This window comes from Gallus gallus, chromosome 6 (genome assembly GCF_016699485.2).
Source record: "Gallus gallus isolate bGalGal1 chromosome 6, bGalGal1.mat.broiler.GRCg7b, whole genome shotgun sequence".
NCBI classification, from domain to species: domain Eukaryota; kingdom Metazoa; phylum Chordata; class Aves; order Galliformes; family Phasianidae; genus Gallus; species Gallus gallus.
In genome coordinates, this window is record NC_052537.1 from 9,121,958 (window position 1) to 9,136,106 (window position 14,149).

Below are 14,149 nucleotides of genomic sequence, written 5' to 3' on the forward strand. Positions count from 1 at the left end.
AGCCGATTTCTATGTTTCTGTGTACATTGGAGTTATTGGCACCTGATTAAGCAATTACTTTTGCATCTAAATTCGGTTGTATTCTAACAGATAAGTGCTAAGGAGGAAAGCAGGTTGTCTTTGCAATTGTTTATTCTCAAGGCAGCATATCAAGACCAATTTGTGTTAGTCTGTGAAGTGGTAACTGTATTAAACTGGCAATCCAGCACAGAAAATTCTAGCATCTAATTCCCCGTTCCCAGAGCGACCTACAGTTCCCTATGTAACACAGCATATCTTCCTGGCTGTTCAACATATAGTCTTTAAACTTTCCTAATTCTTAAGTAAGCTTCCTTAACACAGACTTCTGAATTTTATTCTTATGCATACGGTTTCCTCCTTATTAGTTTGTGTAATGTTCCCTCCACTATGAGAGAAAATAATAATCCACAAGACAAGTTCTCATTTTATCTTGAACTTGTCACATATTAAGATTCTCCTACTCTGTCAGACTTGTAAGCTTGTCTAATGTCTGTCGTTTGTTCCCAAAATTAACAGAGTCTATCCACGCTGTATGGTTTTTCAGTTCCTCTGATTTTGATTATACATAATAATTTGTAATTTAAATTCACAGAAAGCGTGCCTATGTAGCAATGTGTTTTCCTTGTCAGCTTTAAAGGCTTGGCCTTTACTGACTGATACCAAAGCCCTGTTTTTTCCGCTCATTGCAGAGTTCCGGTAATGCTTGTACTGACCAATTACTTATAGTAATTCGATTATGTACCCTTTTTCTTTTATTATTTACCCGTTTAACAGAGGATTGATCAGAAGAAAGAGAGTCAATTAAATATACTGCAATAAAGCCAGTATGAATAACAACAGCAGGAATTGAAGTCAAACCAGCAGCAGATAGGAAACACTGAGATAAGGCTGAAATCTTGTCTTTAACTTCTCTTATTTTTCTTGTGCGTTGCTTTGCCAGGGTTCCAAACAGAAGGATATTACTCTAACATTCAGTAATTCAGAGAGCTGTATTTGCAAGCACAGCAGGGAGGAACAAAAGATAAGAACTTTGCAGTGGCAAAGTGAGCCACATTTGCCCCTCTACTTCTATCCTGACACTTTCTTGGTTTCTCAAACAACATTTGATTAAACATGAACAAATATGACTGTACTTCATCAATAGACTCAAGGGGTCATTCTCAAAATAGACAGAAACATAAAGATGTTTTTAGAAATCCCATGGGGTTCACCGCAATGCAAAACTGGTAGGAATTAAAGAAAAGAAGAAAGAAAAAGACAAGTCAGCAACCTAGCCTCTAGCTATTAGTTGCTTTTAACCTATGCTGAGAGGGATAACAGTAATGCTAAAATTGATAAAAGTCTCCAGCAACAAGCTTAAGTGAGGGTAAAATCTTTAAGTACTCATTTGAAATATGATTGTTACAGGTAATTTAACGTTTCTCCAAATGTAAGTCTTCAGCTTCATCCTAACTCCTGGAGAGCAACAAAAAGCTGGCAAAGTATCTTCCTTAGAACAAAAGAAAATCATTACGAGTCCTAAATGTACAACAGATAGTGATGAAAATGATAAATGGATGCCATGAATACAAAATGAACACAAAGAAAAACTCTGAGAGAATGTTAGGCAGATATTCAAACCATAATAAATTCTACAGAACACTCCTATCATTCCTCAATTTTATTAAAACAAGAGCAATATATGGAGTTTACAGACATCGCGACTGGTTGCAAGGTATCTCTATTCACATCACACAACGTTCAGTGAATCTAAAGGATACAGACCCGAATTCCTGACTGTTAGTGTCTGAAACTTCCCCCACAGCCTTGATCATGTCAAAATTCAAGCCTTCTCAAGCACAGGATGTTTTCACAACTCTGAGACCATATTTGGAAAGCCCTGCTCTAAATGAAGCATGCAACATTCATCTTTATCACTTAGAATCTATGCCATTGCCTTAGACTGTTTTTGCAAGCCAAATCTGATATATAATGTCAAAATAAACTACTGAGCAATTGCAAAGACGATATTGTTACTTGTGTAGTGTTAGTTTAATAGAACAGAGCGATAATAAAAGTTTTACCAAGTACTCAAATTCTAACTTGAAGAAAACAGAGCATTAGCATGCAATACTTGCAAGATGCCTTCTGTTTTGAAAATGGTAACACTGTTTTCTGAAAGATGTTTTTATAATATGGTTAGACCTTCCTGTAGAAGAAATCAAAAAGATCAGAAGGAGCAGAAAAAAAAATGGAGAGCAAAAATGTTAACATTTCAGCTGAAAACATCATCCATGTTTTTTTGGCTTTTACCCCGGACTCAGCATCACCTGCTCTGGCATAGGCTCTGCAATCTGAGACAGATTTTGAGGGTGAAATCAGTGTGAAAAATAATTAAAAAAAAAAAAAAAAGTAAATTCATAGAGATACCACCTTAGTATCTTAAGGTCAGCTAGAGATGCCGCCCATTTTTATAAGTAAGGGAAAGCAAAAACCAGGTATAAACAGCTAAGTATTCATTCTCAGCTGTTCTAAGTTAGTCAAGAGGACATTCAGGATTATTTGGCTACTGAATTTCCAACAATGGAATGGGAAGCCAAAGCATAAAATGCTTCAGATCATACTCTTAATTGTAAAACACTCTTAAGGACTCCAGCTGCTGTCTTTCCAAGATGCCCTGAGGACATACAGTGTAGTCTACCTGTCCAATGATGTTTTACTGAGTGCAGTAGCTGGAAGTACATAGGGAGGTCTTAGCTACTATAAGAAAACAGTAGATGGGTGGGAGACCCATAAAACACGAGGTTAAGTTAATGCTGATTACAATTATCATTAAGAAGCTGTTTCCTAAAACAGTGGAACAAGAGATAGTGAAACTCAGTGGGCTGGAGCTGGTCATCAGCCAGAAGAGGAACAGAAGGTCAAAACATCACCCTCTCCTGTCATTAGCAACCTATCCGTGAGCCCTGTTTCAGTTTCAAATGACAAAAATCAAAACCAGTAGAGGAACTTGGTCATGGCCTCTGTCTTTGCTTGTGGCCCCTTTGACTCTTCTCTGCATAGCTGCACACGGGCTACCTCTGCTCAGCCTTGTGACTACGCTCAGGTTTACATTTTCCCTTCAGGTGCTCAGTAGGTACAAGGAAAGAAGGACATGAGGAGGGCTCTTAGCCAAGGTATATGGCTCTCTCTCCTGAACCACTTGGCATTTTCTTTTCATATTTCCAGTGCCCTATGATGATGTTGCAGTGTATTTGGCCCTTTGTGAAAGAATCAGGCATTACTTTGGATACAGTCTGTCTCTTTGTCAAACGTCTTCCCCATCTGAACCCTAATGAAAACATTCTGATTGATTACCCTGAACCTAAGTGGTGCCAGAAGTCTTCCAAAAGCCTCATATGTTACAAACAACAAATAAATACATATGTTGAAGAAAACAGTTGTTTTGTTAATGTTCTATTTACACAGCTGGGATCTTGGGAATTTTATCTATCTGTATATTGTATACCCAGTATATACAGAATATACTGTATATTCAGTAAGCAAGGCAGATTAATGTAAAGCGCCTGTTTGTAAGAGGAAAAAAAAAACAACCTAAAAAAAGAAGGCTCCCCCTAATCTGTCTTTCTCGGCTCCATTCCCCATGCACCCGCATGCCTCCCCCGTAACCACAAAGTACGAAGTAACTGGAGAGGATTCTGCACAGACAGATGTAATTTATAACAAAGACAGGAAAAGGCAACCCTAACTCAGAGCTTGCTGCCCTTCCTATAAAGTTCACCTCCTTACCAAGAAAAAGCAGAGAATAATTTGTTTGGTTTCTGTGCTCAACTCCTTTTTTTCTTTTATTGTAAAAAGTTTCCATTGTCCTTTTATGTTTTGATTATTGAGTAAGTTTAAAGACTTGCCAAATAGCCCAAGATTGTTAACAGACCACCACTATTTAACTTTGAATGCTTTAAAAAAATAAAGGCAGAGTTCACATTAATATTCTATGCCCTCATTTTATTTATTATCTTTTCTTTGATACTTAAACAATTTTCCTAGCTGAGGTTTATTAAATGTAAGCCTAAGTAGCAATATAAGTTACCTCACATATGAACCACACAGCCTATAAAACTCAGCTTTCTAATTAGTAACACTGCGTTTTGCTGAGGGTAGCATATTTATAGGAAATTGAAATAACATTTTATGAATTAAATATTCAAATACATCGGAATCAATGTTTAGTTAAAATTCTTCATATTGTATCTTATGACAAGTTATAAAATTAACGGTGAAAGTATAAGACTTAAATGCACCAGCAAGTTTTGTATAAAAGGAACTTTAAGCATCTTTAAAACTTATCTGCTATTTAGACTTGAATACATTCATATTTTCATAAAACCAGCCAAAAGGATAAAAAAGTTATTAAAATGTATATTGATTATAAATCATCACAGTAAGGAAATGCCATGCTATTTATTTATATGAATAACGTCCAAATTTTATTCATACCATAAGGTCACAAGATGTATGCATTTGATACATACAGATTCATCCATGGGGATACGTTCCCATGAAATATTACATTACTTGTCCATTCCACAGATACTTTTAAGAGCACAATTTAATCTTTAAGATGATGAAAACCTGGAGATGAAAGTAGTGGGTGCAGAAATAGTTGTGCACTTCAGTGTAAGCTCATGGATTTCTACCCACCAGTTAATCAAAAGTGATGCTGGAAAATTGGGAAATATATAGGAAACTGCTCTGGCAAACCAGTCACCAATGTCTTCACACTGGACCAGCAATTATCCAAATGATACCTGTCTGTCCACAGGTACTTTGCTTAGGCACTTTAAAATTTGCCCAAGTCTACATTCATCATCCAATCTCATTGCCTTATGTTTACGTACATAAAAATACTGCGCTATAAGTATTTTTTAACAAGTTATAGTCTTACAATGCAGCAATTAGTCTTCTGGATCTTACAACACTCCAATAGGGGAAAAAAAAAAAAGAAAAAAAAAAAGCTGCCCTTAATACTGTTCTATCTTTCAAATCAAAGCCTACAATTCCTACTTGGCCTGCATTCCAGCAAATAAATAAGCCACTCTTGCTGTTATCAGAACCATGCATGTTAACATCCACATACATAGAGAAATTAAGTCAATTTCTAAATAATTTAAAAAGCCACACAGGACATCTGTGTATATGTAAATTCCTGCACAGTTCCAGAAATGTTTCACCACCAGCAATTCTAGGTTTTTTCCTCTCTCTCGTATTTAACATCATACAATCAAAAACACAGTGCTTGGACAACTATACAACTGAAACAAAAATGATAAACCTCAAATCCATATATACATATTTGCTCTGGTGTCTTCAGCTTTTCATCCTCCAGAGTGACAAGCAGCGTGACATCAGCCAATTCTCAGTTTAACTCCGTGTATATGAATAGATCCACCAAAATAAAATTTTACAAGTACTCAAAAAGAGGTATTTGTTTTAACACTGGCTTGTCAGAACTGTGGCACTCTGCGCACTGAAGGGCGTAGCCTACAACATCTACTCTGCATTTTTCCTGCCTGAATTTTTACTATCATGAGTTCCTACATTGTACTGACTTAGAAAGCATGCTTGTTTTGTATTTGATGTTTCCTAAGAAAATAATTTAGAAAGCTTTTTGTTCATCCTTCTCTAAAGCAAGATTTGCAAAGAGACTCTACACCTGGTTATAAATTCCACCAACTCCCTCTCTGGAGCTGCTTCTGGCTTCAAGTCAGCACAGTTCAGCTACCAAAACATAGGTATACTAAAATAGCTGTAGAAGACCATCAGCATGTGACCTGTATGAAAACATAACTCTTAAAGGTCAGTATATCTTCAGTACTGGTAACTGAGTATAGCAAATTCAGTCTTTGTAAAACAAGAGAGGTTTCTAATGTGCAAGATATGCTTAAAATATTCTGAGTAAAAATGCATACAATCCCAACAGACTTCACTTTTCATTCAGTGTAATCACAAGTCCTTCAAGATCCCTCTGGTTATAGCCATAGCAAAACTCAAGATCAAAGGACCGAATCTCAGTTATTTTTGTCACCAAAAACCACTGGCTCTCCAGCTGCCTATTTCAGTAATCAGGTCTCTGGTACAGCACACTTCTGTAGCAGACATCAAAAATTTTCCCTCAGACATCAAAAGCCCAAGTACCAGTTTGCTAGTTTTAAACATTCACAATCGTAAAATAATAAACGCACTCCTGAAGCTGTAGTTTTGATCTCCATAGTAGTAAAGGCTTGAGGAACAATTTTTGAAGGAAAAAATAAATAAGGACATGGAAATTCAAGAAAAATGGGATAAAACACAACATTAGTTTATCAAAGATACGTGATGCCAGACTAATTTCAGAGTTTACTTAATATGATAATCTATTTTCTAGACAAAAAGAATGTGTGAGACATGATGAGTGCACGGGAGGCAAGGAACATCGTACAGATGGGACTAAATGACCTTGAAGAATATTCACTCTTGCATTTAATGAGAAATTGTGAGGTGACATTGTTGGGGCACAGTTTTTAAAAATCTGCAGTGCACTGAGAGTACCTCAGCTGGAAAACACGGTGATAAAGGAAAAGCAAAATAGCAGACCTACGACAAGAGAACCACACGATACAGTTATGAAATGTGTGACTGATTCTAGGACACATGTAGATGATTCCCAAAGAGAAAAAGAAAGCAGTATTATCATTGTACAGGGGCTTGCTTTTATCTCAGCAACAATACTATGTGCAGTTTGGTCACTTATGCTCAAACAAAACTAATTTAAAGTGGAACAGTTACAGAAAATGACCAACAGGATGACTAAAGGCTGCTGTGTATGTAAGAATGCATATAACAAAAGCCCATCTTAAAAACAGAGATTAGGGAAGACTGGCTTTTCAAATTTAGCTAAATGAATGCTGACAATAAGATTGCTGTCTCTTTATACGCTAGAAAAATAAACACTGTGAACCGAACAAGATCTAAAGGTCAATACAGGCACAAATTGGCACATGGATAAGTGCATACAAGCCTGCTGTGAATACATTTAGATTGGAAATTAAAAGTTTTAGAATCATTACAGCAATCAGGCTCCAGAGCAGTTTTCTAACTGGAACAGCAGAGACAAAAAAAGCTAACTTCTTAAGCTTGAGTTAGACACATTTCTGAAGAGGATTATATATGTTTGCCTATGAGAAGGCAGCAATAGATCTGAAAATCGCAGAGGTCCTTTCCAGTAGTATGCTCTTATTTCCTTTGAACTAGTCTTGATATCTTTGCTATGCTAATATTTACAAAACAAAGCTACAGTAAATCAGCTCGGCAGTTCTTAAGCATTACAAATATTTGAAACCTTCAAGCTTTAAAAAGCACGCACTCTATTAGCTAGGGAATGGGTCTCTCTGGTGTGAACTGATACTTACAGAAATGTTCTGGTTTCATATATCCTTAAAATGGAGTTCTCAAGAAATCATTGAGCAAATTTGTTTAAAAAAATGACTGGTTAACCAAACTAGATGTGCAACACTGCATGAGAATTATATATCACAGTGAAGTCCCAGACTTCAGGACTTTTGCTGTGACGAAAGCTTAATTTGCTTTCAAATAATATATAGTTTCAAATAGTTCTCCCTATTCATGGAAGGGATTTTGGTTCAAACTTAAAACCTAAGAGGTAACAACAACAGCAACAAAAATCAGTCAACTAACAAGAAAAAAATCAAAAATCCCAACCAATCAACCAAACAAAATAAAACCCACCCACATTTGTGTAAAGACCAGACATGTTCCAAAAGCTTAATGTTTCAGAAAGTAAGAGTACATGGAAAGACAGCATTAATGGAAACTGTTTTGGAGCTGTAAGTACAGGGGATGATACTTAGCGACTGCTATAATACTGAGTCTGCACTGCCATTAAACTTAATCTTCGATATTTTTATTGCAACCTGACCCGCTATGACATCTCTAAAGAAAATTACATTGTACACTACTACTTCAAGAAGTCAAACTTAGCTAGTCATCTGGGCCATAAAATAGCAGATTACTCCATCAGGCTGGCTAAAGCAGCCAGGAATAAAACTAGATTTACCAACCACATTATTTTTATTAGGAAATGTTTCAAAGCAGACATAATCCCAGAAGACCTTAGCCTCATTCCATCCAAAAATACACAATGGAGAGCAGCAAAAAAACATGAACTGCAGTATAAGATACAATTTGTAAATCTGGGGAAAAAAAGAAAGAAAAAGAAAAAAGAAAAGGGGCAGCAATGCCTCACCCTATCAAAGCAAAATAAACTAACTGGGAATAGAAAATAATAAAAACTTCTACAAAATTCATGTATTAACAATTTAAACATTTGTTATAAGATCTGACATGTTAATGGGTGTTGCTCCATTGAATCCCTGCACATCAAGATTTAGTCTGTACTCTGTTTGCTTTCTTTGAATTTGCAGGCTAATATAAGAGCACTAAAATCACAGCTAGAGGGCAAAACCTCCAGAAAGGATAAAAGGTAGAAACATTATTTTTAAAAATAGCATTCTTGAAGATCTGCTGCATGTTAGTCCTATGTGCATTTTAATTTGGTTATGGTCACAGTCTCACTCAAGCTCTGTTTCTTCTGTTGTCCATTTAAATGTAGGGAAGCACTCATAATAGTAACAAAGCAAACAAAACAAACAAACAAACAAGCAATGAATTTTGGCAACCTTAACACGTCTTATTATCTTCTTGTATCATTGTGTTTTCTAACTGGTATCTGTGCATATGTAATATACAGGTCTTTGTAGATCTGGAGTGAAGGAGAAGTAAGGGATTTGATAGCTGGAAATACCATTTTAAATTTTAAAGACTGCCAAACTAGGTTAGATTTATGATGTGTGTTTTATCATCTAAGTAAGCCTTCATTTCTTTCAGTGTTAACCTTTTTTTCCTAGGCAGTACGATCACCTCAGGCAGTTTGATTTAAAGGCTTTAGCCGATGCAGAAATATATTTAAATTAGCCAGTCATTTGTTCCCCCCCCCCCTTTTTTTAAAAAATTTAAATACTGTCTATATTTCACAAAGTTGGCTTTATTATGCTAGCTGCATCAAACTCAGAATATTAATCAGACTGTGAAGCTCCACTAATTACGTGCCATATTTAAGTAACTTAGATTTTGTTAAGTGGCAAGCCCATAGATATTGTATGCATAATCTAACTCAGTTTTGAGTCATTTCCCTTTTCTTGTCTGATTTTATTCTACACAGGAAATGACAGGGTCATTTGGAAATAAATGCAGTGAAAGATCAAAAAGGAAATCTGATTGAGAACACTGTATAATTGCCTGCACCAGAGAAAAAATAAAATTCAATGGGCGTATAACCCATTGCTACAAGATTTATTTGGAAAACACATACCATGGCTTCTATGAAAGGATATCCATTACAACACTAAGGATTGCTTTTATTTGTTGTAGCTGAATCTCTTACAAAGATGCAGGTTTTCTTATTAGGCTAGTGAACTTTTATTCAGTAGGTAATATGTTCAGCACACATGGAACACAAATTGCTAAAGCAAGCCATCCCAGTTGGAGCAAATCTTTCTGTTGACTTGTCTCCAAGTCTTCATTTGTAAAATAACATAATACTGATTAAACTTTTAGAATACTATGGTACTTGTGATTTGGGCAAATGTGGTCATTACAATTTACTGTCTCTCGTTCCAAAAGTACAGCTTTCATTGCTGAAGAGAATGGAAAACTTTTTAGATGTTAGCAGCAGTGAGTTTAGGAGTTACAAAACATCCAGCTGTTTGCCATGGTATGTCTACAGAGGCTTTATTTTTATTTATTTATTCTAAAGATGGTGAGCTACATAGCAAGACAACGATCAACCTTTCATCACAGATTTATCATCTACTTTTAGCACACAGATTTCCCAGACAAATCGCCAGTCCCTTCTGCTTGCTGAGCACATGCACTGCAGAGCGCATGACTCCAGGCATGCTCCTGCTGTAGCCATATGCATCAAACCACATCTGCCCCTCTAACTTGTCAGGGTTTGACCTCTTCATCTAAGGAACCGCAAATGTGGAAGATAGCACTCTCTTTTTTTATGGATAAGCATTTCTATAGAAAGAGAGCTTTAAGTCTATGCTGGATTTACCACTCATCACATTTTAGCATATTAAACAAGAGCAGATAATGCCATAAATTTGTATAAATTTGTGTAACTTTAAAGTGCTAAACTGTAACTTATTGTAAAACAATATTCAACAATCATAGATTGATGTGGAATGGCCTGGGTTGAAAAGGACCACAGTGATCATTAAGTTTCAACCCCCTGCTATGTGCAGGGTCACCAACCACCAGACCAGGCTGCCCAGAGCCACATCCAGCCTGGCTTTGAATGCCTCCAGGGATGGGGCATCCACAGCCTCCTTGGGCAACCTGTTCCAGTGCGTCACCACCCTCTGGGTGAAAAACTTCCTCCTAATATCTAACCTAAACCTCCTCTGTCTCAGTTTAAAACCATTCCCCCTTGTCCTATCACTATCCACCCTCGTAAACAACCATTCCCCCTCCTGTTTATGCGTTCCCTTCAAGGACTGGAAGGCCACAATGAGGTGGCCCGGAGCCTTCCCTTCTCCAAGCTAAACAAGCCCAGTTCCCTCAACCTTTCCTCATGGGAGAGGTGCTGACCATCTTAGTGGCCCTCCTCTGGACCCGCTCCAAGAGCTCCACGTCCTTCCTGTACTGGGGGCCCCAGGCCTGGACGCAGTACTCCAGATGGGGCCTGAAGAGCTGAGTAGAGGGGGACAATCACCTCCCTCTCCCTGCTGGCCACCCCTTTTTTAATGCAGCCCAGAACACAGTTGGCCTTCTGGGTCGCAAGCGCACACTGCTGGCACTGGTATAGAGGTGCTTCAGCTTAGCTATTGGCCTCATTGCTCTCTCAGAGGAGCCCTCCCTAATACCTAATATAACATTCACCCTATCAAAACAAACTCTATGCAAATATAAGTATTGAACATCTTGGATGTTGCATGGTGGTTGGACAAATTAAGAGTCTCCACCACAGGACTCAAAATACAAAACAGTTTAAACCAAACTGATGCATAGACAAAAAGAAAAAAAAAAAAAAGCCAGAAGAGAGCAGCAGCTAAAAATTGTCATGAAGGTTTTTGTAGCAGTTATATTTACATTGTGCTTCTTCCTTTGTGGATTACCACCAAAATTCACAGAAACACATTTCTGCTATTCCATAGCAGAAGCTCTACCTTTAATAGAGGTAGTACTTCCAAACTGCACAGAGCAGTAACTTTTCTACGGTTTCAAAACTGTACCACTGTATGCAGATCGTAGACAGTGAGAAAAGCATATCTACAACAGATACTTTGCACAGATTTACTAAAGAACTTATGTAATCAAAGCCTCATTAAAAATCTTTTTATCAATTGGAAAGCTCTAGCCAACCACTGATCTTGTTAGCTAATATGAAAAAAACAAAACCACCTTAGCAGTACAATGCTGAAGTCCTGCTCTACTTGCTTAATGAGTTTTGCTGATGATATCAGGAGAACTAGAATTTTAAAACACCTTACAAATAACCTCAGAATAACTCACACGTAAAACAAAACTATTTTAAAAGTGACATCAGAAGAAATTATACCACATTGTTTATAGACCCAGTCCACTAGCTTAATGTGTAAAAAAACATTTTCCAGCGTGTTAACTTTAACTTCACTATGAACCGAAAAGGTAAAATATGTGCCAAAAAAGAAATTGCACTACCATACCTCTCAGAGCAACCACTTGTCTCCTAAATTACAAATGTAAATTCTTTTTGATGTATGGTAACATATATCATCAAAATGCACCATCAGACTAAAGAAAGGTGCATTTGATGAACTGAACCTGTCTGTTTGATTTAAGACCACATCCTGAGTCAACACATTTTTCTATGCATTTTTTCACAAAGAAGTTATAAAATATGACAAAGTTTACAGTCAAGCCAATTCACTGTTAACACTATTTTCAAAATGCAGGATTTCTAGCTAGCTTGTTTCTCTATAATGAGTATATTTAGCTGTTGATAACCAATGTGGATAAATAAATATGCATAAATTGGGGATACACAAATATCAGGACTGTGGTCAGACTCAGACTTGGTACACAAACTTCTGATTTGGATTGCTGATTATAACATAGAGTCAGACTCACGCATTGCTAATTCAAATGACACGCACTAACTTAAATACACATACACAAAAGTATTGTTGATTTAACACAACATTTTAACCAAGCATTGCATTTACACTTTTTTGAAATTCAAAATTAATTTTGAATTTGAGGATCAAAACATCTAACTTATATTCTTTAATCAGCCATTTTACGTTAGTAATGAAGTAACGTTGACATGAAGTTGCTTTGAGCAATACAAAACATATGCCAGAGCGCATTCATTAAATAACTCTACATAATGAATTCCATCTATATAAATGATTTACCTCATTACTTATCACATGTTCCTCTCTAGGATTGCGGAAGATATGTTCATACAATTTATAAAGTCGAAATAAGCTGGAAAACAAGAGAAAAAGTAATACTAGTACAGCCGTAAATTTTTAGAAAGGCAGTAGTACTTAAAGTTTTGTTGCACTAAAAGTCACTCTCCAAACCCGTCATACTCCAAATGTTAGGAAGAGGTTGGTTACCTTCAGCAAACTGTTGCTTAACTCCAGCTACAATATGCAGTGTGTTTAATTTATGGGATTTACTTTTAGATTGCTGTAGGAAATCCAGTACAATACATCTGCTTTCTTTTATGAAATCAAACTCTGAGAATACTAAGTTCTATTTAGAAAAAAAGTAATTTCTGAAACACTTATCACCAGGATACTCATGCCGTTAATATCAGTGATGGTGAACAAGCAGGAAACAAAGCCAAATGACCTCGCAGATTTTGGGCTGCTGGTCCAGCAATCAAGTTTGATGTTGGAAGACCAAAACAAAAAAGAATGGAAGCATTTATTCTCTCAAGATCATGTTTCAAAATCAGCGTTTAATTTTCTTAAAGAAAAGCTAGAAGACCAGATTGGCATTCTGCAGTTTTGCATACTACAACAAAGTACCAAAGCAGACCATCTCAATGGCCTAAAATATTTATTTTCCTTGAAACATATACGGCTTTCCATTTCACGCTTTAAATATTACTCCTTGTTTCCTTTCTTTATGATCAATGATATGGTATGATTTTAATCAAAGGCTCACTTTCTCACAGTCCATCTGTTACAATTACTTTTTTCTCTTAAAATCACAATGCAGAACTTCTGGCTTCTGTCACGTCATTCTGACATATGATTTAAAGCACAGCTCTACGATTTCATAGCAAGTTCAGATTGAAGAATGATTCTAAATTTATCACACTCCTCTGATATACCCATGAATGATATGGCAGGGTTTTCATAGAATGTCAGTAACTGGTTCCTACGCTTCGTGGCTAAGGATAGGTCACGGGCTCATTTAATTCTTTTTTTCCCCAAGAGAGTCAGTATGGCTCTTTCTAGCCAGCATGGCAATACCTCTCTGCTCAACACTTGCAAGTCCACATCTGGAATTCTGAGGCATGTTTTCCGTTGGGTTTTGACTAGATGGACTCCATACATCCTTTCCAACCTGAATGTCTCTATTAGTCTGTGCAAGTAACTACTACAACATGTGCAATTACCTAACGAATACTAAGGACACTGCTGCTAGATACTGAATACCATGCTAACGCTATACCTGCACATCTAAGCTTTCCACTGTTTCTGGGCTAGAAGATGAATTGTATAACGTCCCTTCAAAGTCACCTCTCAAAAGGAGGGCAGTGCCCTGCTTCTACAGTCCTTTGGTCTGCAAGGTAACTGCCAGTACAGAGACAGCACACACGGGCACTGACAGTCCCTTGTCAGAGGATGTCTACCAACATTTTTAAACCTATGTTTTTATCCGAATACTTTTAGAGAAGCTCCTCCCTGGTTTTCCATATGTCTCTTGAATAGAGTGCCAGAATAATCCTGGCTCGGTCAGATATATATGTGAATTCCAAATTTTATTGGGAGCATAAGTATGATGCTCAAATACAATGTTTTCAAGT

At 36.8% G+C, this 14,149-nt stretch overlaps 1 protein-coding gene across 10 annotated transcripts in view; it reads right to left on the reverse strand.

The window, feature by feature from the left end:
• CABCOCO1 (ciliary associated calcium binding coiled-coil 1) overlaps positions 1-14,149 on the reverse strand; it is a 220,722-nt gene that overhangs the window by 20,738 nt on the left and 185,835 nt on the right. For all 10 annotated transcript variants that reach the window (XM_046943256.1, XM_046943262.1, XM_046943260.1 and 7 more), the window contains one exon: positions 12,519-12,591. In XM_046943256.1, the coding sequence (XP_046799212.1) occupies positions 12,519-12,591 (73 nt within the window). The remainder of the gene's footprint in view (positions 1-12,518; positions 12,592-14,149) is intronic.